At 39.5% G+C, this 24,629-nt stretch overlaps 1 protein-coding gene across 2 annotated transcripts in view; it reads right to left on the bottom strand.

The window, feature by feature from the left end:
- LOC113884563 (cytochrome P450 2C19-like) overlaps nucleotides 1-24,629 on the bottom strand; it is a 35,443-nt gene extending 10,814 nt beyond the window's left edge. Inside the window, exons 1-6 of one of the 2 annotated variants that reach the window (XM_027529209.1) lie at nucleotides 24,148-24,629; nucleotides 22,836-22,998; nucleotides 22,515-22,664; nucleotides 12,250-12,410; nucleotides 10,747-10,929; nucleotides 1,951-2,092 (exon numbers count right to left, since the gene is read on the bottom strand). In XM_027529209.1, the coding sequence (XP_027385010.1) occupies nucleotides 1,951-2,092; nucleotides 10,747-10,929; nucleotides 12,250-12,410; nucleotides 22,515-22,664; nucleotides 22,836-22,998; nucleotides 24,148-24,315 (967 nt within the window). In that variant the 5' untranslated portion in view covers nucleotides 24,316-24,629. Of the gene's footprint in view, nucleotides 1-1,950; nucleotides 2,093-10,746; nucleotides 10,930-12,249; nucleotides 12,411-22,514; nucleotides 22,665-22,835; nucleotides 22,999-24,109 lie in introns of both variants that reach the window. The other variant, XM_027529210.1, reaches the window with a different exon arrangement.

Genomic DNA, 24,629 nt, shown 5'->3' on the forward strand with positions numbered 1-24,629 from the left:
AGAGGAACTAAAGAGCCTCTTGATGAAAGTGAAAGAGGAGAGTGAAAAAGTTGGCTTAAAGCTCAACATTCAGAAAACGAAGATCATGGCATCAGGTCCCATCACTTCCTGGAAAATAGATGGGGAAACAGTGGAAACAGTGGCTGACTTTATTTTTCTGGTCTCCAAAGTCACTGCAGATGGTGACTGCAGCCGTGAAATTAAAAGACGCTTACTCCTTGGAAGGAACGTTATGACCAACCTAGACAGCATATTAAAAAGCAGAGACATTACTTTGTCAACAAACATCTGTCTAGTCAAGGCGATGGTTTTTCCAGTGGTCATGTTATGGATGTGAGAGTTGGACTGTGAAGAAAGCTGAGTGCCAAAGAATTGATGCTTTTGAACTGTGGTGTTGGAGAAGAGTGTTGAGAGTCCCTTGGACTGCAAGGAGATCCAACCAGTCCATCCTAAAGGAGATCAGTCCTGGGTGTTCATTGGAAGGACTGATGCTGAAGCTGACACTCCAATACTTTGGCCACTTGATGTGAAGAGCTGACTCATTTGAAAAGACCGTGATGCTGGGAAAGATTGAGGGCAGGAGGAGAAGGGGACAACAGAGGATGAGATGGTTGGATGGCATCACCGACTCAATGGATATGGGTTTGGGTAGACTCTGGGAGTTGGTGATAGACAGGGAGGCCTGGCGTGCTGCAATTCATGGGGTCTCAAAGAGTCGGACATTACTGGGTGACTGAACTGAACTGAACTGAAAGGGTCATGGCTGGATCAGCTACCTTTATCAGCTTATTTCTCCCTCTATCCTCTTTGATTCTTGGTACTTCTAAATACTGAAACTTACAGGATGGTAAGGACACAAATGACTCTCCTCATTATACAACTTTCTCTTCTGACATGTAGGCCATAACTTCATTCTCTGTCTGATTTCACTGTCACCTCTCAATATGCTCTGTGTTTCAAAAATTTGTTGAAGATGTGTTAGCTGCCTCTCCAGTTTTAAAAAGCCAACTCTGGCCTGTTAAGAGGCTATGGTCATTTTACTGAAACCCTAACATGACAGAAGATCATATGTATTTCTAAACTGCTGTTCACAACTGTTAACTCTTTAAAAGTTAATTTCTAACAAAAAGTTATTTGCAAAGGATAAAATTATTGATCCCAACCCCCACCACTACCAAATTCTTATTTTGGTAAGAAATATTTTCCTGGAAATAAACCTCTTGACTAATAAAATTCCTTTATATGCACATCTTAAACCAATTCCCTGTCAATATAACTTTTTAAAGCCCTCATAACACTGAAAATTTCATCAGGCAATCTCACAGAATTTCCAGGATTTCCATTTATGTTTCAATAAGCAGAATTTCCACTTTCTGTGCCCTGGCTTTAGAACACTGCATTTTCAGAATGGGGAAACTCCAGAGTGATCTTTCCATAAGAAAGCCATTATGCAACTGCAGGCCAACTCATGCTGGCTATGCCTGCTACACATGACCTCCCATGAAATCCAGATGCTGCTGTGTTGATTTTCCTACCTTTCACAGTGTCTTCACTCCTGTCATCCTGCTATGTTAAGATGTCCCATTACTTTTCCTTCACTAAATCTGAAAAACATTAAGGTGCTCAAACAGAGATTTAAGGGCTTCCCTGGTGGCTCGGTCCCTAAAGAATCTGCCTGCAATCCAAGAGATTGTCTGCAATGCAGGAGACCTGGGCTCGATCCCTGGGTCAGGAAGATCCCCCAGAGAAGGAAACAGCAAACCACTCCAGTATTCTAGTCTGGGAAATCCCATGGACAGAGGAGCTCAGCAGGCTATAGTCCATGGGGTCTCAAGAGTTGGACACTACTTAGAGACTAAATTACCACCGTAAGAGAAACAAGGTGGAAAGCACTCCTGGTCTCTTTCCAATATCTTTCCTGAAATCACCCTGCCCACCATGTTATCATACCGGTGACTTCGGGGTGCTTCAGCAGGAGGAGGAGTCCGTATCTCAGTGTGGTGCTCGTTGTCTCTGTCCCAGCTCCAAACAAATCAGATACAGTGATTGTCAGGTTTTCAAATGTATATTCTGACTGATGATTGTGTTTTTCCTAGGAATGATTTGATTTTTTAAAAGTTAGAAAGCTTACCAAAAGCAGGTAAACATGGCCCTTTAACAGGTAAAAAACAAATCGACACAAATCATTCCTGATTAACCCCAGATATATTGGATTTACTCGATAAAAACTTTAAAATTCATGTCTGAAACTGGCTCAAAGAGCTGAAGAAAACTACATACAAGAACTAAAGCAAATCAGGAAAATATATAAACAAGTGGGGAATAATGAGAAAAGTATTAGGTATTACTCAGTCATTAAAAAGAATACATTTGAACCAGGTCTAATGAGGTGGATGAAACTGGAGCCTATTATACAGAGTGAAGTAAGCCAGAAAGAAAAACACCAATACAGTAAATGCATATATATGGACTTTAGAAAGATGGTAACAATAATGCTGTATACGAGACAGCAAAAGAGACACTGATGTATAGAACAGTCTTTTGGACTCTGTGGGAGAGGGAGAGGGTGGGATGATTTGAGAGAATGGCATTGAAACATGTATAATATCATATATGAAACAAGTCACCAGTCCAGGTTCGATGTACAATACTGGATGCTCGGGGCTGGTGCACTGGGATGACCCAGGGGGACGGTATGGGTAGGGAGGAGGGAGGAGGGTTCAGGATGGGGAACACATGTATACCTGTGGCGGATTCATTTTGATGTATGGCAAAACCAACACAATATTGTAAAGTTAAAAAAAGAAAAGAAAAGAAAGAACCAAAGAGAAATTTTGGAGCTGAAAAGTACAATACCTGAAATTACAAAAAAAAAAAAAAAATTACCAGAATTTTTCAACAGCAGACTGGAGGAAGGCTTCCCCCTCCCCGCCCCCACCCCCCACAAAAAAAAAAAAAAAAATCCATCAAACATGAAGCCAGGAGAACAGAAATTTCCTGTGAATATCAGGAAGAAAAAGGAAGAAAGAAAAATGAACAGAGCCTGAGATATAACTGGAACTCAAACAAGTATACCAACATCGACTTAATGGGAGCCCCAGAAAAGAAAGAGAGAAGAAATAAAAAATAAATATTTGGGGGGAAAAAATGGCTGAAAACTTACAAAATTTGGTGAAATACACGAATGTGTATGAATTAAAGAAGCTAAACAAACTCCAAGAATATTGAAGCCAAAAAGACCCAGAGCAAGGTGTATTTTAATCAAACTGTCAGAAGCCAAAACTAGAGAATGTTTGAAGCAACAAGGGAGAAGTGACTCATCATGTACAAAGGACCCACAATAGCATAATATGTCATTTTTCTCCAGAAACTGTGGGAACCATAAATCAATGGAAAGATATTAAGTCCTCAGTGTAAAAATGTCAACCAAAAATTCTATATCTGGCACAACTATCTCTCCACAAAATAGGTGATAGAAGACATCTCCAAAATAAAACCTAAGGGTTCCTTTTTAAAAGACTGGCCCTACAAGAAATGCCAAAGGTAATCACCTTTCAGTTTAAAACAAAAATGTATTACATGATAATTCCAACCCAGATTGACAAATAAATATTTTTGTTAAAAATAATAATGTAGGTAAATACTAAAGCTAATATTATTGTATCTAGTATAAAAACTCTTCTTCTCTATATTATTTAACAGAAAATTGAATAAAAATCATTAGAAATACCTGTTCTAGGCACAAAAGATATAAAGATGAAATTTATAACATCAACAAAATAAAGGGAGATGACATTGGTTGGGAGCAGAGTTAACATATGCAATTTGAAGCTACTGTGGAAGCAATTTATACTGGACTGCTATATATTTAGGATGTTAACAGTAATCCCCATTATAAGTACTAAGAAATCAATTAAAAAATAACATAAAAAATTTGAAGAAGGCATTAAAAAAGTGCCTGCAAAATTGATCAAACAAAAAATATGACTATAATGGAAAAATTGAGAAACAGCAATCATAAAATGCATTAGAGCAAAAAGCAGCAGAACAGAAATAAAGCCATTAATATTAAACTAATTCTTCAAAATTAAAGTGATTAGTCACTTTGACTAAAACTCACAATTTAAGACAGATATTTAAAGAACAAAATTTTAAAATATATATATATAAGCTATTATATATCCATACATGTATAGAATATAATTCAGGCATGCAAAAGAAAAGAAAATCTTAACACTTGTGATATCATGAAGGATGGCCCTTAAAGTTATCACAGTAAATGAAACATATCAGATACAGAAAGATAACTACCATATGATCGAACTTACATGTGAAATATTTTAAAAATCTGATCTCATAAATACAGAGAACACACTGGCTGCCAGAGATGGGGAGTGGTCAAGATGAATAAAGGAACTCAAAAGGTACAAAATTCCAGTTATAAAATAAATAAGTCATGGGTAACTACTACACAGCATGATGACTATAGTTAATACTGTATCGTATCTCTGAAAGTTTCTAAGAAAGTAAATCCTAAAAGTTCTCATTACAAGAAAGAAAACCTATAACCATGTGTGAATGGATGGTAACTACATTTATTACACTAATCATCTTGCCTTATATACATATATTGAATCACTATGTTGTATATCTATAATTAATATATTTTATGTTAATTCTTTTCAATTAGAAACTGCATATTGTCTACAAGAAACCCACTTAAGACTGAGAGATACAAATATGTTGAATGAAATAGAGAGAAAAAGATTTTGCAATTAGTGAGTAACCAAATACAGCAGGAATGTTAGAAAAAAAGTTAGATTTTAATCAAAAAGAAATTAAATGGAACAAATGAGAATGGAGTGTTTTTTTTACTGGATCAACAAAGGTGAATTCTTCAAGAAGCTATAACATTATACATCTATATGTGGGCTTCTCCAGTGGCTCAGCAGTAAAGAATCTGCCTCCAGGTTTGATCCCTGGGTTGGGAAGATCCCATGCAGAAGAAAATGGCAACCCACTCCAGTATTCTCACTTGGGACATCTCATGAACAAAGAAGCATAACAGGCTACAGCCCATGGGGTCACAAAAGAGTCAGACAGAACTTAGCTACTAGGCAACAACAATAACAACATCACCTATGTGCACCAAACAACAGAGCCACAAAATATATGAAGGAAACATTGAAATAATTGAAAGGATAAATGAAGAGTTCTATAATAATAGTAGGAGACAGGCTTAGTATTACACTAGACACAGTGAAGAAATAATCTATGAAGTTGAGGATATCACAGTAGAAACCTCTAAAACAAAGAGAAAGAGACTTTAAAAAGAGAGACAGAAAAAGGAAAAAGCAAATCTAAGGACTATGGGACAAGTTCAAAATGTGTAACATACTCATAGTGGGAATGCCAGAAGGAAAAGTAAGAGGAAAAGAAGTAGAAAAAATATTTGAGACAATAATGAATCAGAATTTCCCCTAAATTAGTATCATACACCAAACTACAGATCTAAGAAACTCAAAGAACACTGATTAAAATATTGCCAAAAAACAAAAACAAATCCTACTCTAGGCATACATTTTCAAACTACAAAAAGTCAAAGGTAGATTTAAAATTCTTAAAAAGCCAAAAGTGCCTTGCTTAAAAGGAAAAAGGATGAGAATTATTCTGACTTTACCTCACATACCTTGCAAGTAAGAAGAGAGTGGAGTGAAATATTTAAAGTGTTGAGAAAAAGAAACCACAAACCAAGACTGTGTACCCTGCAAAACTGCTGGGTATAAAAATGAAGAACTGCTCAGACCAAAAAAAAAAAAAAAAAAGAAGTAATCTGTTACCAGTATGACTACCTTGCTAGAAGTGTTAAAAGAAATTCTTTCAAGAGAAGGAAAATCATATCAATCAAAACCACATCTACATAAAGAAATAAAGAGTTACAAAGAAAAGAATGCATAAACATAAAAAAGTTTTCTTTTCCTCATTCATAACTTATTTAACAGCTAAAAGTTCAAAATAACAGCAATGTATTTGATGGAGTAATGCTTATGAATACTTCATATATAAATATATATCTGCTTATATACAGGTGGAATGAATGACAGCATGCTACAAGGGATGGAGGGAAGAATTAGAATTATTTTGTTACTATGAGATAGTTACACTGACTGACATGGTGCAGGAACAACCAGGTGCAGGAGAAACACAGGACATGACCCTGTGTTTGTGTTTGTTTCCTTAATGAACAGCAACGTTGAATGGACCCTGTCTCACTCCATATAAAAAATTTAACTCAAAATAGATGAAAAATTTAAATATGATACACACACATATATATTTAATGCCTAACTCAAAAGACTCACAGAAAGAGAGAGCAGAATAGCAACTATCAGGAGTTGGGGTGGGAGTAGCAGGAGAAATAGGGAGATAATTGGTCAAAGGATAAAAATCTCCAGGTGTATGATGAATACGTTTGGGGGATCTAATGTACATAATGGTGATTATAGCTAATAATACTGTATTATACACGTGAAAGTTACTAACAGAATAATGTGTTGAATGTCCTCACCATAAAAAAAAGGAAATAGTAATTATGTGAGTAGATAGAGGACTTAACCCGATGCTAGTGTGGTAACCCTGGTGGCTCAGATGGTAAAGCGTCTGCCTACAATGCGGGAGACCCAGGTTCAATCCCTGGGCTGGGAAGATCCCCTGGAGAAGGAAATGGCAACCCACTCCAGTGTTCTTGCCTGGAAAAGCCCATGGATGGAGGAATGTGGTGGGCTACAGTCCACGGGTCACAAAGAGTCGGACACAACTGAGCAACTTCACTTAGTGTGGTAATCACTCTATAATATGTACATGTATCAGATTAACACACTGGCCAGCGCTCTCTGACAACCTGGAGGGGTGGGATGGGGTTGGGGGTGGGAGGTGGGAGGTGGGAGGTGGGGGGTGGGAGGTGGGAGGTGGGAGGTGGGAGGGAAGTTCAAGAGGGCGGAGACATATGTATTTCTATGGCTGATTTATGTTTTCTGCCATTATGTATGGCAGAAACTAGCACAATATTGTAAAGCAATTATCCTCCAATTAAAAATAAATTCTAAAAAAACAGAAAAATATTTTACAAGAGTTAAATCTATAAAACACTTAGAAGAAAACATTGTAGTATAGCTTTAGAAACTCAGAAATGACAACTGATCCTTAAATTTGACACCAAACTAACAAATATATACACGTGTGTACATATGTATCTGTCTAATATATATCAAATTTCAATAAAATTAAAATTTTTATGTATCAAAAGCATAATGAAAGATGTGAAATGACAACCAATATGTTGGAAAAACAGCTCAACAACAATGACAAGGAACCCAGTTTTAAAAAGGCAAAGGGCTTAGATGATATTTCTCCAAACAAGAAAATACATTCAACGTCACTGTTCATTAAGGAAACACAAAATATAGTCACAACCAGATGCAATTTCACATTACCTAAGCAAGGTTTAATAGTGTTAAAAATTAGAAAGTAAGTATTGGCAATTATGTGTGAAAACAGGAACTCTATACATTGCTGGTGGGAATATAAATGCTGCAGTCACTGTTGGAAAGTCTGACTATTCCTCAAATGTTAGACATAAAATTATTAATATCATACGTCTACTCAATTCCACTCCAAGGAAAATATCAAACAAAAAGGAAAATGTGCCCATGAAGAAATTCGTACACAAATATTAGTAGCAGTATCTTTCAGAACACCCAAAGAAAAACAACGCAAATGTTGACCATAATGTGGATGCATAAAAAATTATAGTACACACATACAATTGAATATTATTCATCCATAAATGAAAAAAACAAAGTGCTCATACATATCACAACTTAGAAAATACTCCAAAACATTATATTGGGTGAAAGAAGCCAGAAACAAAAGGGGTGACGCTATGAGTTCTTTTATACAATGAATCCATAAAAGGCAAATCATAGAGACATAAAGCAGGTTAAGTTGACACGTGATGGGGTGGAGAGAATGGACAGCAATCATTTAATAGACATCATATGCTTCTGTACAGTGATGAGAAAGTTTTGAAACAGGAACTAGTGATCACACAACACTGTGAATGCACTAAATACAACCAAAATGTACACTATTAATTGCATGGCATGCAGAAGATACTAAGAAAGGGTGGCAAGAACTATACAGAAAAGATCTTAATGACCCAGACAACCATGATGGTGTGATCATTCACCTCAAGCCAGACATCATGGAGTCCAAAGTGAGGCAAGCCTTAGAAAGCACCACTACAAACAAAGCTAGTGGAGGTGGTGGAATTCCAGCTGATCTATTTCATGTTTTAAAAGATGATGCTTTTACAGTGCTGCACTCAATATGCCAGCAAATTTGAGAAACTCAGCAGTGGCCACAGGACTGGAAAAGGTCAGTTTTCATTCCAATCTCAAAGAAAGGCAATGCCAAAGAATGCTCAAACTACCACACATTTGCACTCATCTTACACACTAGCAAAGTAATGCTCAAAATTCTCCAAGCCAGGCTTCAACAGTACCTGAAGCAAGATCTTCCAGATGTTCAAGTGGATTTAGAAAAGGCAGAGGAACTAGAGAACAAATTGCCAAAATCCGCTGGATCACAGAAAAGCAAGAGAGTTCCAGAAAAACATCTACTTCTGCTTTATTGACTACACTAAATCCTTTGACTGTGTGGATCACAGAAAACTGTGGAAAATTCTGAAAGAAACAGGAATGCCAGACCACCTGACCTGCCTCCTGAGAAATCTGTATACAGGTCAAGAAGCAACAGTTAGAACCAGACATGGAACAACAGACTGGTTCCAAATTGGGAAAGGAGTACGTCAATGCTGTATATTGTCACCCTGCTTATTTAACTTATATGCAGAGTACATACATGTAATGCCAGGCTGGATGAAGCACAAGCTGCAATCAAGACTGCCGGCAGAAATACCAATACCTCAGATACACAGATGACACCACCCTTATGGCAGAAAATGAAGAGGAACTAAAGAGCCTCTTGATGAAAGTGAAAGAGGAGAGTGAAAAAGTTGGCTTAAAACTCAACAATCAAAAAACGAAGATCATGGCATCCGGTCCCATCACTTCCTGGCAAATAGATAGGGAAACAATGGAAACAGTGAGAAACTTTATTTTCTTGGGTTCCAAAATCACTGCAGATGGTGACTACAGCCATGAAATTAAAAGATGCTTATTCCTTGGAAGGAAAGTTATGACCAACCTAGACACCATATTAAAAAGCAGAGACATTCCTTTGCCAGCAAAGGTCCATAGTCAAAGCTATGGCTTTTCCAGGAGTCATATATAGATGTGAGAGTTGGACCATAAAGAAAACTGAATGCTAAAGAATTGACGCTTTTGAACGGTGGTGTTGGAGAAGACTCTTGAGAGGCCCTTGGACTGCAAGGAGATCCAACCAGTCAATCCTAAAGGAAATCAGTCCTGAATATTCATTGGAAGGACTGATGCTGAAGCTGAAGCTCCAATACTTGGGCCACCTGATTCGAAGAACTGACTCATTGGAAAAGAGCCTGATGTTGGGAAAAATTGAAGGCAGGAGGAGAAGGGGACGACAGAGGATGAGATGGTTGAATGGCATCACCAACTCAGTGGACATGAATTTGAGTAGGCTCTGGGAGTAGGTGATGGACAGGGATGCCTGGCATGCTACAGTCCATGGGGACACAAAGAATCATACATGCCTAAGCAACTGAACTGAATTGATGTGAATTTCACCTTAATTTTTTAAATAACATTACTCCATGAATTGACAGATTTCACACAATCTCTATAAAAATCACCACTGATTTCTTTGCATAAATTGACAAGTTTATCCTAAATTTAAGTGGCACAGAAAAACAAAAACAATCTTATAAAATGACAAAAAATTAGAGGTCTCACACTACTCAACTTCAAAACTAATTACGAAACTAGTAATTAAGATGTCCAGATGATGTGCCACTGATGTAAAAACTGACATTTAGCTTACTGAAACAGATGCCAGATTGCACAAATGCTCAAATTATGAGTCAGTTGATTTCTGACAAGGTTGCCAAGATAATTCATGTGGGGAAAATGGTCTTTCCAACATGGGGTGCAGGGTTCATGCTCACATCATATAATATAACTCCGTATCTTTGCTAATCCATTTACTTTACACTCAATTAAGGCTTCTTCTGTCCACACACCTACTCTTTGCCATCACATGCCTATGTAAACAGCATCATACATACATCATTCATCCATCTCATATTCCCTCCCTTGTCCTTCGATGCAAATATGTTGATCTATTTGCAACTACCAGCCAAGCAGGAAGCCCAGTTAGACCTAGTCATTCTTTATTCCCTTTACACTGTGTATGCTATGATCATGTTCATCATCATATTATACTATGATATTTTGTTACTTTTAACTCATTGTTATCAGTTTCCAATTCACCTATGACATCATTCTGTTTTTCCTTGGGTAGATTATTAGCACCCAAAGAGCAAAATCAAGGTATTTCACTTATTTAATGACTAAATATTACATCTATCTATGCTAACCATTATGGTTAGCATAGATTCATGCACACAAGTACTTAAAATGCTTGTCAGCATTGCTTGCCAGACCACTGGAACATCCTTGGTAAATACAGAAGATTCAATGATCTATAAAATGCACAAGTAATCAAATAATTGAGCTGTCTTTAGCCTATTACCTGCTCCATCTTGATCAGGAAGCAATCAATAAAGTCTCGAGGATTGTTAATATCCAGGGATGCTTGGTGTTCCCTTGTTTTCTCCAAAACATAATTTTTTACATAAGCAGTATTTGTATAAAGTTTTTTATAACTATAACTCCATGGGAAAAAATCAAGGAGCACAGGGAAAATATTGAGGACCTAGAAGAGAAAACTACAGTTTATTAAATAAATAGTTAAAACTTACATGCCAAGTCCTAGTTGGAAATTGTAGTATAAATATTAAAATAAATATGGTCTGTAAATGTTGAGGAGTATTTTTATTATACAAATACATAATTTTCTATGCTGATAGAAGTATTTCAAGGAGAAAATTCTGGTCAGGGATCAAAAAAATAATCATTTCCTGTATGTACATATCATGTTTCCAGTATGAAAACATCTTCACATCAATTCTCCCTGTTTTTCACATCAGTTCTTCTCTACAACCATGAAATAAGGGTCAGCACAAAGGTCAATGACTCACACTTTGTAGATGACAACAGAGGTTAAGAGAGTTTGCACATCCTGATACAGAGCACAGAGCTGGTCCCTGATGTTTCTACCTCTGTCTCATAGACTCCAACATAAAATAAGTATTTTATTAATAGGACTGAAAGGGTCCTAAGTGAAGAAAGTGAAAGTGAAGTCGCTCAGTCAGGTCTGACTCTTTGCGAGTCATGGACTGTAGCCCACCAGGCTCCTCTGTCCATGGGATTTTCCAGGCAAGAGGACTGGAGTGGGTTGTCATTTCCTTCTCCAGAAAGTGTCCTAAAGACACCACGAAACTCAACATCTTATGGCTAAAGTAACTGAGCACCAGAGCACTTAAGTGACCTCTGTAAGGTCACACCACCGTCTTTTAGGCAGAAGGCAGAACGTGTCAGCTCAGTATAGGGTACACCCGTGATGTTGGTTTGTGGTTGCTACACCAAAAAAAAAAAAAAAAAACTTTTTTTGTCATCCCCAAAGCAATTACCTTGTCAGTTAGGATGCCAACTGAAGCATCAAACAGTCCTAACCCAGTCAGTGTTCCCTGGCAGCACTCTTTCACTCAAAGGAGATTCTCCTCCTTCCTAAATGCAGGTATTTCTGCCAGCTAAGGTGGTGGAGTAGTAAGTAGGTGGAAACTGAATGACAAGACTTGTGAGTAATGAAGCCTTTCCAGAAGGGCCTGGAAGTCCTTCTATTGGTGTGGGCATGCTTTGGGGATGTTACCAAAGTAGTTTATGGAAGCTGGGCTTTGAAAATTGGTATAAAAACCACTGAACAGTGTCAACAGGACTGAATTGTGGGCATGTATTTTCCTGTCTAACATTAAAGGGCTCAGCCAGCAGCCCCAGATGAGCACTCCATGATGCTAAGCTCCGGGCAGGGCTGTGCTCTTCACACTTTCACCTCACAGCTTGGTGTATAGAGAACTGGACCTCATGGAAAAAAGAGAATAAGTGATTCCTCCAGAAGAAAGGCCCTTGGCCTCACCTGAATCCACGGAGAGCCCAAAATCTTGATATTTTCATTTACTGTTTTCATTAGATTTAAAAAAGTCTGATCTTTATAATCAAAACGGTTCTGGAAAATAATGGAGCAGATCACATTGCAGGGAGCACAGCCCAGGATGAAAGTAGGATCACAGGGCAACCCTGAAGAATAACAAACATTTAAACACACCATTAAAACATACACATGAAACACTTTTATCTTTGAAACAACAGGTAGACTGTTAGAAACTTTAAATCAATATTTGTTGTTTCCCTTAACAGCAAAATATTCAAAATGTAAAAATTGACACATAACTTTTACCTTAATCTAAAAGACCATGTTAACCTATTTAAAGAAGGTTTATCTACTTATCTTTAAATTGTATTGATGTATAGTTTATTTACATTGTTAATTTCTACTGTACAGAAAAGTGTTTCAGTTATACATACATACATATATATATATAATTTTTCAAAATTTTTTCCATTATGGTTTATCATAGGATATTTAATATAGTTCCCTGTTCAAGACAGTAGTACCCTGTTGTTTATCCATTACATTTGTAATAGTTTACCTCTTCTAATCCAAACTTCCAAGCCTTCCCTCTCTCACTGCTGGAAACTACAAGTATATTCTTTATGTCTGTGAGTCTGTGTTTTTCACAGATATACTCATTTGTGTCACATTTCAGATTCCACACACAACTGATATCATATGATATTTGTCTTTGTCGTTCTGACTTACTTCATTTAGTATGATAATCTCTAAGTCCATCCATGTTGCTGCAAATGGTATTTAAATAATTTTTTTTTAATCAATCCAGGGACTTCCCTGGCCATCCAGTGGCTAAGACTCCACGCTTCCACTTCAGGGGGTGCAGGTGGGATCCTTTGTCAGGGAACTAAGATCTCACACACCATATGGCACAGCCAAAAAATTTAAAATAAATTCAATTCATATTCACTGCCTTTTCTTATATCTTTTTCACTTAAGGTATCTTAATTTGAAGGGTGAATGATGAAAACACTGAAGAGACCATTTTTTGTATCATTTAATTACTAACATTATCAGTGCTGAGTATCATAAACACTGACATAGGAAAATGAGAACAGTTAGGGACTTTGAAATGTTTTTTATATAATGAATAGTTGAAAGAGTCATGTGTAGAATCAGCAATGAGGAAGCTAAAGAGAGAGAGATTGTAGACTTCGTGTATGTGAAAAAATAAATGTATAAAAGCAGGAAGAATCCATGCTGTATGAGAAGAAAAACTAATATGAGTGAACAATTATTATGAACTGAATTTTTTGCCCAAAGTAAATATAAAATATAATTTTCATATCAAACATAAATCCCAGGTAAGTGAAACCTGGGTTAATTGGTAAATGGAGTTTATGTGTCATTTCAATGTTAAAAAAATGTCCTTGCTTAAGAATTAAATGACCTTCATTTACAATAACCATAAAAATTAATTAATTAAGCAAGGCTGCATTATGTGGACCTCTGGGCTAGTCTTCTGTTTACCCATCAACAGAATATTAAGCTGATAAATTTAAATTTTTCATCATTTACATCAAGTTTATTATATTTCCAATGAAGAAATTATACTAGAGGAAAAGTTTTCTTTTTTGGTAGGAGATCTATAAAATAAAATAGGTGCAATCAAATAATCAAAGAAAATTCTGGGACTTCCCTTGTGGTCCAGTGGTTAAGAATCTGCTTTGTAATGCAAAGAATACAGGTTAGATCCCTGGTTGGGGAGCTAAGATCCCATAGGCCCTGGGGCAGCCCTTGTGCTTCAGTGAAAGATTTCACATGACACAGTGAAGATTCCATGTGCCACAGCTAAGGCCTGAAGCAGTCAAATAAATAAATCAACTTTAAAAAAAATCACAATAGAAAGAGAGATACAATATTCACATATATAGATGTGATTAAAGATTACTTGAATCAAAATACAGTAAGGAGTAACATCAGAATGATGATGTAAGAGGAAGTCCCAGCCTTCCTTCCCCTACAGAAACACCGGTTTAGCAATGATATGTGGATTACAATTTCTTTATGAGACTTCCAGAAACTTTTAAGAAGTCACAATACCATAGGCCACTACGAAGCTGAAAACAGATACAATAAAACTGATAAGAAGTGCAATATCACTTCACCTGCATCAACACCTCCCCCACAAAACCTCAATGCTGAGGCAAAAGAATGCCCCTGCTGCTGCTGCTGCTAAGTCGCCTCAGTCGTGTCCGACTCTGTGTGACCCCAGAGACGGCAGCCCACCAGGCTCCCCTGTCCCTGAGATTCTCCAGGCAAGAACACTGGAGTGGGCTACCATTTCCTTCTCCAGTGCATGAAAGTGAAAAGTGAAAGTGAAGTCACTCAGTCCTGTCTGACTCTTAGCGACCCCATGGACTATAGCCTACCAGGCTCCTCCGTCCACGGGATTCTCCAGGCAAGAGGCCTGGAGTGGGGTGCCATTGCCTTCTCTGAAAAGAATGCCCCAGGTTGTGATTAACCCAGGAAAGAAATGAATGAAGCATGCATTCAATGCTGCAGTGGGCTGCTTGAGGAAGTGGCTTCTGTCCTGCCTCGCTTGGAGTGCTGACAAAACTGGCATAGTCTGGATGTCTGGAATCACTGAGAACAGAGGGTGAGAGAAGTGATTTGCTGTGACCAGCACGGCCTGACACAGTCTAAAGAAGGTGCACAACTTGAGGCTCATCCTGTAAGGTGGGGAGAGGAGTGGAGTTTCACCCAGTGTCCTGGTTTTTTTGGAAGGCAACTCAAAGGACTGGTAACTGTCTAACCTGATTCAGGGCATTGAAGGGGAGCCTACAGATTTTGGATGCCACTGAAAAAGGGAAGGTGGAAGAGCTTGCTTCTGTTGAACTACAGAACTTTCAGTGTGCAAACAAAGAGAGCAAGAGAGGACTAGCTCCTGAGAATGAGCTTGGCAAGCTTTCCTAGTCATGAAATTCTACACACAAGCCCACAGTAGTTGCGGCCACCAAAAGAAACAGGTTTCGGAGGGCCCCAGAATCTCCAGCCAAGATGCTTGCTAAGTGTTTTTGCTCTATATAAAGCTGGTCCATCAAATCTGGAAGAAGTAGCTATTTTTTCAAGTTAATGAATCTAAACATAAAGTCATGAAACACACAAAGAAGCAGGAAAAATGGCTCAAACAATGTACAAAATAAATCCCAGAAACTGATCCTAAAGGAATGGAGTAATATCACTTACTAAACAAAGTTTTTATCAGAAAGTGATGCAGGGACTTTCCTAGTGGCCCAGTAGTTAAGATGGTGTGCTTCCAATGCAAAGTCACTGGTTCGATCCCTGGTCTGGGAGCTAAGATCTCACATGCCTCACAGTGAGGCCAAAAAAAAGTGACATGATGTTCCACAAACTCAAGGAAATGATGCATGAACAAATGAGAATATCAAGAAACAGAATGCATTTCTTAAAAACAGCTGAAATCTGTCAAGTTGAAGAATACAATAAGTCACATAAAATTTTTGCTTAAAGGTGGGTCATTTGCTATTACTCAGAAGAACAAAAGGAAAAAAAAAATTTTAAAGAGTGAAGAAAATACAAGGGACTTACAGGACATCAACAAGGGGATCCATATACACATTATGGGAAAAGAGAGAGAGAAAGCTTATTTGAAGAAATAATGGCAAAAACTTCCTACATCTGAGTGAAAAACTGACACAGATTCTAGAAGGCCAGTACACTCTAACTAGGATGAACAAAAGAAACTCACACTGAGATACATTATACTCAAACTGTCAAAATCAGAGACAAGGAGAGAATTTTGACAGCAGCAAGACAAGTGATATGTCAGATCCAGTAGAACTGTCATAATACTAACAACTGATTTCTAAGCAAAAACATTGCAGGCCAGAAAACAATGGGATGATATACTCAAAACGTGAAAAGAAAAAAGCTATCAACCAAGAATACCCTATCTGACAAGACAATTTTTCAAAAATAAAAGACAAATATTCACTTTCTCAAATAAACAAAAGCTGAGGGAGTTAATCCACACTAGACATGATTTGGGGTTTCCCTGGTGTTTTAGGGGTAAAGAACCCTCCTGCCAATGCATGAGATGCAGGTTCAATCCCTGGGTTGGGAAGATCCCCTGGAGAAGGAAATGGCGACCCACTCCAGTATTCTTGCCTGGGAAATCCCATGGACAGAGGAGCCTGGTGGGCTACAGTCCATGGGGTCTCAAAAGAGCTGGACATGACTTAGCAACTAAATAACAACAACAACAAAGACATGTCTTAGAAGAAATGCTAAAAAGGGTTCATAAAGTTAAAACAACAGAACACTGAGCAGCAACAGAAAATCACATGAAAGTATTAAGTTAATTATCATGTTTTGTGCTAGTCTCAGCCTATCAATAACCAAAGCTATAGAAGAACTAGACCTTGTGATGCTTTTTATGACTGCAAGAAGTCCTTCAGCAAAAGTCATCAGGAAACTTTGAAACATAGAACTTTATCACCAAGACCTGGATATTGCCAACACACCTGGGGAACACACTGTGAGGTTGTGAGTGGAGAGTGACAGAGAGGGACAACTCACACAGGGGCCCAGAGTTCTGCTCTCACTGCGGTAAAGTTCAGGGCACAGGGTTTCAAGGGCTCATTATGGGTGAATTTAGAACATAGAAAGTGGAAATACAAAGCACTGGAAGAGAAAAAACAAGTAGCCAAAACGCTTGTAATTGAAATCATCCAAGAACAAAGGAGGCTCAGTGGGAAGAGCTCTTTAGTCTCCTGGCTAGCTTGTGTTTATTTCAGATAACCACCTTTGAAACGGATGCTGTTTGGAAGTAGATGCCTTGGCAATCACAGCCAACATCAGGAATTTGCATTACAAAAAAGAAAAAAAACCCAGAACTGTCTGAATTTAAACTACGCATTAGAAAATGAAAATCAAAAGCAAGAGGTAGCACCTCACACCTGTTAGTATGGCCATTATCAGAAAAGAAAGAAAGAAAGGGAGGAAGAAGGGAGGGAAGGAGAGAGAGAAGAAGAAAATAACAAGTGTTGATGAGGGAGTTGAGAAATTGAACCCTTATGTATACTTGATAGAATGTCAGACGATTTACTATGAAAAGCAGTATGGCCATTCCTCAAACAATAAAAAGACATTTACCATATTACCCAGCAATCCCACTTTTGAGTTTTCATGCAAAATAGCTGAATCAGGATCTCAAAGAGATGGCTGCACTCCCCTGAAACATTCTAAAGGTCCATCAACAATTACAGATAAAGTACTGTGGGAGGAGACTAGCAAAGATGGCAGAGCAGGAAGATCCTGAGCTCATCTCCTCTCGTGGGCATCCCCAAACTATAACAATATACAGAAGAAAGGTTTTTTCTGGTTTCATCGATGAAAAAAAACCAGAAGCCACCAGAAAAGATCTTCAACAAATAAAGATATAAAGAAGAAATCACAAGGAGATGAGAAGGAGCGGTGAAGTACCACACCCCGACATAAGCAAAGCACAAAGGCAAGAAAAATTACAATTGCAGAGACTGCCTCAAGAAGTGAGTTTTCTGAGCCCCACACTGGACTCCCCAGCCTGATGGTCCTGCAACAGGAAGATGAATCCCCAGAATGTTTGGCTTTGAAGGCCAGCGGGGCTTACTTTCAGCTGTCCCAGGGGGCTGAGGAAATAGAAACTCCACTCATGAAGAGGACATACAAAATTTCACAGGCTTTGTACCCAGCATAGAAGCATTCATTTGAAAGAAGCCTGGGTCAGACCCACCTGCTGATCTCGAAGAGCCTCCCAGAGAGGTCGGAGGCACCTGGGGCTCACCCTGGGGCCATAAATACTGGCAGGAGCCATTTTGGGGAGCTTGCTCTGCCCCCTGGACACTGGTGCTGGCAAGTGCCATTTTGGAATCTTCCCTCTAGCTTAGTATCATGACCCAGCCCCCTCCTACCTCCCAAGAGCCTGTAGGCACCAGGACTTGCCCAAGGCCAAGCAGCTAACTGAATGGAGACATAGCCCTACCCACCAGCAGAGAGGCTGCCTTAAGATTCTCTGACCTTACAACCACCCCTGTACACAGCCCTGTCCACCAGAGGACCAGGACTCAGCTCCAAACAGCACTGCACAGGCACTAGACCCAGGAATTCCAGGGCCCTACAATCAGAAAGCAAAGGACTCAGCTCAAACACCACTGGTCAGGCACCACTGCCAGAATCCCCAGCCCTACGAACCAGCAAGCCTGCTCTCGTCAGACAAGCCTCACCGTTAGCATGTGGATAAGAACCCCAGGACAATGACAACCCCACAGCATGCAGACCCAGTCCACATACCAGTAGGTAAATGGTGGCTTAACTGGTAAAGAACCCGCCAATGCAGGTGATGCAAGAGACACAGGTTTGATCCTTGGGTCAGGAAGATTCCCTGCAGAAGGAAATGGCAACCCACTTCAGTATTCTTGCCTAGAAAATTCCATGGATGGAGGAGCCTGGTGGGCTACAGTCTATGGGGTTGGACACGACTGACTGCACATACATACAATAGCACCAGCTAGGCCCTGGCTCTGCCAACCAGTAGGCCTGCCCTAGCCTTGTGACCAGCCCTTTGCAACATGAGTGGACACCGGTCACAGGACTACCACAGGCCTACAGTCTGTGGACCAGCCCAGTTATCATCAGGCCAGCGCCAACCTGCTGGACTTCAGACCTGCCTAGGCTCAGCACCAGCCTCACCCACTGGTGGACAGACACCAGCCCCAGAGCACTGCAGATTATGGACCCAACCCACCCAATTCTAAAAGGCCAGCGCCTTTCCTGTTGCCCCATCCTCAACAACCAGCAGGCCAACACAAGCTTCTGAATATCCCAGAACCCACAACCTGCTGTGTCAGGAACCAGTCTCACCAACCAGCAGTCCCATACCAACTCTGGAATCCTTGGGCCCCTTAGGCAGATTCCAGGATCTGGCTCTGCTCCCCTGGGCCAGCATGTGATCCAGCACCTGGCTTTACCTTCCAGTGGTCAGGCACCAATCCTTGGATCTCGTGAACCCTGACTCACCCACTAGTGAACCAGCACTACCTCTGGAATGCCCCAGGGTTCCACAATCAGCCACTTCTTGGGACAGCACGACCAAGCAGCAACTGGCAACCTCTGTACAAGGCAGGAACAGTCAGCCAATCTGACCAAGGTCAACCAAGACTATCAGGTTGCCTACAGTAGTCAGCCCACAATAGAAAGACAAACACAGTCCACATGGGGGAAATCCTGATCAATACAGCTCTAATGATGAGTGGGCAGTGTGTTGTTGGGATACATTGGACATCTCCTAAAAAACATTATTTCTCCAAGGTCAGGAATTATAACCAACCTACCAGATATACAGAAATAAAAATAGCAAGTTAGGGAGAAAAAATGGGGCAACAGAAGAACGTGTTTCAAAATGAAGTAGAGATATATAATTTACTCAAGAAAGAGTTCAGGGTAATGATCAATAAGATGATCAGGGGTTCTCTGATGATCCAGTGGTTAAGAAACTGTGTTTCCACTGTAGAAGGTATAGGTTTCATCCCTGGTCAGGGAACTAAGATCCCATATGCCACATGACTCAAATGGAAAAAAAAAAAAAGATGATCAAAGAACTTTGGAGAAGAATGGATACACTAAGCAAGAAGTTAGTAGTTTTTAAGAAATAATTGAAAAATATAAAGAACAACCAAACAGAGATGAAGAATATAATAACTGACATGAAAAATACACTAGAAGGAATCAAGAACAGACTAAATGAAATGGAGGAATGGATCACTGAGATGAAAGACAGTGAAGCAGAAATCACTGACAAGGAAGAGAAAAAATAATGAAAAGAAATGAGGGCTGTTTAGGAGACTCTGACACCAGCAATCATACACTCACATTATAGAGGTTCCAGGAGAAGAAGAGAAAGATAAAGGGTCAGAGAACACATCTGAAGACAAAATAGCTAAAAACTTCCCTAACCTGGGATCAGTAACAGACAACCAAGTCCAGGAAACACAGAGTCCTGAACAGGTTTACCCAAAAAGCAATAAATCAATATGCATTGTAATTAAAATGTCAAACAATTAAAGAGAGATTAAAAGCTGCAAGGGAAAATTAACAAGTTAAACATAAGGAAACTCCCATTACACAATCAGCTGACTTTTCAACAGAAATTCTGCAGGCCAGAAGAAAGTGGTCTGACATACTTAAAAAAAATTTTTTAAGTGATTGAAAGAAAAAATCGACAAACAAGAATGCTCTACTCACAAGTTTCTCAATCAGATTCTCAATCAAATTTTACAGACAAGCAAAAGCTAAAAGACTTCAGCATCACCAAATCAACTTTACAGGAAATAGTATAAGAGACTTCTCTAAGAGAAAAGAAAAAGCCACAACTAGAAATGGGAAAATTACAATGGAGAAAGCTCAAATACACAGTAAAGGCAAATACACAGTAAATGTTTTTTTTTTTTTAATGCTACATTTAAATGAAGTTATAATTGAGAACTGCATTAAGACATACCTAAACGATCATGGAAAAAGCAAGAGAGTTCCAGAAAAACATCTATTTCTGCTTTATTGACTATGCCAAAGCCTTTGACTGTGTGGATCACAATAAACTGTGGAAAATTCTGAAAGAGATGGGAATACCAGACCACCTGACTTGCCTTTTGAGAAATCTGTATGCAGGTCAGGAAGCAACAGTTAGAACTGGACATGGAACAACAGACTGGTTCCAAACAGGAAAAGGAGTACGTCAAGGCTGTATATTATCACCCTGCTTATTTAACTCATATGCAGAGTACATCATGAGAAATGCTGGACTGGAAGAAACACAAGCTGGAATCAAGATTGCCGGGAGAAATATCAATAACCTCAGATATGTAGATGACACCACCCTTATGGCAGAAAGTGAAGAGGAACTCAAAAGCCTCTTGATGAAAGTGAAAGTGGAGAGTGAAAAAGTTGGCTTAAAGCTCAACATTCAGAAAATGAAGATCATGGCATCTGGTCCCATCACTTCATGGGAAATAGATGGGAAAACAGTGGAAACAGTGTCAGACTTTATTTTTGGGGGCTCCAAAATCACTGCAGATGGTGACTGCAGCCATGAAATTAAAAGATGCCTACTCCTTGGAAGGTAAGTTATGACCAACCTAGATAGCATATTCAAAAGCAGAGACATTACTTTGCCAACAAAGGTTCGTCTAGTCAAGGCTATGGTTTTTCCTGTGGTCATGTATGGATGTGAGAGTTGGACTGTGAAGAAGGCTGAGCGCCAAAGAATTGATGCTTTTGAACTGTGGTGTTGGAGAAGACTCTTGAGAGTCCCGTGGACTGCAAGGAGATCCAACCAGTCCATTCTGAAGGAGATCAGCCCTGGGATTTCTTTGGAAGGAATGCTGCAAAAGCTGAAACTCCAGTACTTTGGCCACCTCATGCAAAGTGTTGACTCATTGGAAAAGACTCTGATGCTGGGAGGGATTGGGGGCAGGAGGAGAAGGGGACGACAGAGGATGAGATGGCTGGATGGCCTCACTGACTCGATGGACGTGAGTCTGAGTGAACTCCAGGAATTGGTGATGGACAGGGAGGCCTGGCGTGCTGTGATTCATGAGGTCGCAAAGAGTTGGACACGACTGAGCAATTGAACTGAACTGAACTGAAACGATTAAAATCCCTAAATGTCATTACTATTTGCCAGAATTGTAGCCTTGGGCCCTGAAGTGACTCTCAGACATGTCTGTGAGGCTGTACGTATAAAAATTGTTCAATTAAATGAACATAAATGTCACTGTTTCATGAGTGTCATTCTCATCATAAGTGTGACACCCCCATAAGTGTCATTCTCACCCTGTCCAATTAACAAGTATTCCCTGGTAAAAAGCTCTGGAATAGAAAACCCACTTTAATGCTACAGGAAAGACATTGTTCTCTTTTTCAGGAAAAGACTCAAAACTATCCTTTGTGATTTCTGAATTGAACACAAAGTGCAGGATAGAGTATTATTAAAACACATATATACCTACATGGTGTGTACCATCATGAGACAATCGTAGATACACAAAAGCTCCCCTGGCTGTCTGTGGTTCACACCCTCCTCCCCTTCATCTAAAGACTGGCAACCACCACCCATAGGAAAGATGTGGCTGCCTGGAAATGTTGCCAAGAGCATCACCGGAGAGAGAGAGAAGACTGCTAAGGTCAGAGTTACACAGCACAGGATCACCCACCGTTGGTTTTTCGCAGCTCCTCCACCAGGCAGCGCGCTTCCTCTTGAACGCGGTCCTCGATGCTCCTCTTGCCCATCCCGAAATTACGCAGCGTCATGAGGGAGAAGCGCCGGGTCTCCTTCCACGTTTTCCCGTTGCTGAATACGATTCCTGATGGGAGGAGAAACAGAATAGGAGGGAGGTCCTAGGGAAGGAGGCGTGAACTGACACTTGGGAGACTGAGACGAACAAGCTCTGCTGGGGGGCTCCTGAAATTCCTGTTTTTCACCCTGACCACCCCTACCCATTATCAAAGCTGAACATGTGCAAATACACACCTACCGTGTCCCTTAACATTTCTTTCAATCACTGGGAAACTGCCTCTTCTAGAAAACTCCTCTCCCAAATCAATCAGAGCTTCCTTCACTGCTTCATATCCATGCAAAACTACTGTGGGCTTCATTCCAAAATACACAGTGAACACAGGGCCGTAGACTTTTGAGAGCTGGGAATGGAAATGCATGTAATAGCAAAAGAAGTCAATATTTGATATATATTGTGCCTGATACAGACTGTGTTATCATCCTACTATTATGTTTTTATTCTGCCACATAGCTTAAAATATTTCTCAATTCAATTCATAAGTATGATGGTGATTGTTACAGTTTCCACTTATGGATGACCTGAGATCCTGGATAATGGTCCAAATAACTGGTACACGGATTATAATTAATCCTCAAATCAGCACTTTCAGCAGGTTTATTTGCCCCACTATAAATAAGGAAACTAAAGTAGGGGAATTCTGGTGTATTTCCAGCATCCCAGGGCTAATATATAAAGAATTCCAGTTTGAAGATCTTCATAATCACCCTCTGATCCATGAGAGGAATGTAGCAGTCCTCAAGGCCCAGCTTTAAACCATCAGCCAGCTGACTGTTTCAGAATCACTCACACAGCAGCGCTTAGAATTCTGATTGTATAGCCCTATGATGAATACTAGAAATTTATCATTTCAAAAAATAAATTCCCAGCCTCGTTTGAGATCCACTGGTATGACTAATACAGAAAGAGAGGAAACATTGTAGAGGCAGTGCTTGGAGAGACTGCATCTCATGGAAGAACAGCATCTGACACCCTGCAGCATTCACAGGGTACAGACGGCAGCTTCCTGCAGAATCCTGAGTGATGACTTCTTTCTTTCAATCACTCATGCTTGTCTTGATCCCAAGTCAATTCCTCTACATCAGGCACAATCTCCTTTTGCAAAAAAGTTATATTTTCCTGACTCTGAACAAAACAAGCGGCTTACGTAGTATATGACTTCTGGAAGAAAATCTTGAATCACAAAATGCCAAAAATCAGCCCCAAATCATAGCAAATGGCTGTGAAACAAAGGAGGGAGGCAACACTCCCAGCTTTTAATACTTTATTATTTTCATTTTACCATACAAAGAGCTAAGTGTTTCTCTACTCGAAAAACACATTCCTTTTTCCTCTATTTAGGCAAGAAAAGTGTCAAAATTTACAGGAAGTAATTTGCTTCACATTTACATATTTTGACAGTGTGCCCATAGAAACTTATGTATTAGCGTCATAATTAGGCTTAACTTACTTACCATTTGCAAGACCCTGGAGAAACATAAAATCTACTTACACTGGTTAAAGATTTGCTGATATTCTTAACATCTAACTGAAAGATATTTCCAAGAATTGGGAGAGGAGTGGGGCCTGGCGGGAGCTTCCCTTTCCCAGAGCTCTGTTTCCAGAGTGAGAGGAGAAGCAGACAGGAGAGACAGAGCACGAGGACCACAGCCAGATCCATTGACGCCTTCTCTTCTTACTCAGATGACTGTGAGCCTGAAATCTAAAGCTTTTATAACAGTCCCTGCTAATTCAACTTGGGCCTCTCTGATATAAAAAGACCAATTACATCCACTTTGCACTCTATTCTGAGTAGACTTTGCCCCAATGATAAAAATAAATTGTGCTTTAATTTTGTTTTCTCTGTGTCCAATGATCACTCTGGAAATTCCAGTCTAGCTGGTTTAGCTGTACTGGGATTGGGCCCTTGTGTGCATGCCAAGTCGGTTCACTCATATCTGACTTTTTGTGACCTATGGACTGTAACTCATCAGG

The sequence above is a fragment of the Bos indicus x Bos taurus genome, chromosome 26, assembly GCF_003369695.1.
Source record: "Bos indicus x Bos taurus breed Angus x Brahman F1 hybrid chromosome 26, Bos_hybrid_MaternalHap_v2.0, whole genome shotgun sequence".
Taxonomy (NCBI): Eukaryota; Metazoa; Chordata; class Mammalia; order Artiodactyla; family Bovidae; genus Bos; species Bos indicus x Bos taurus.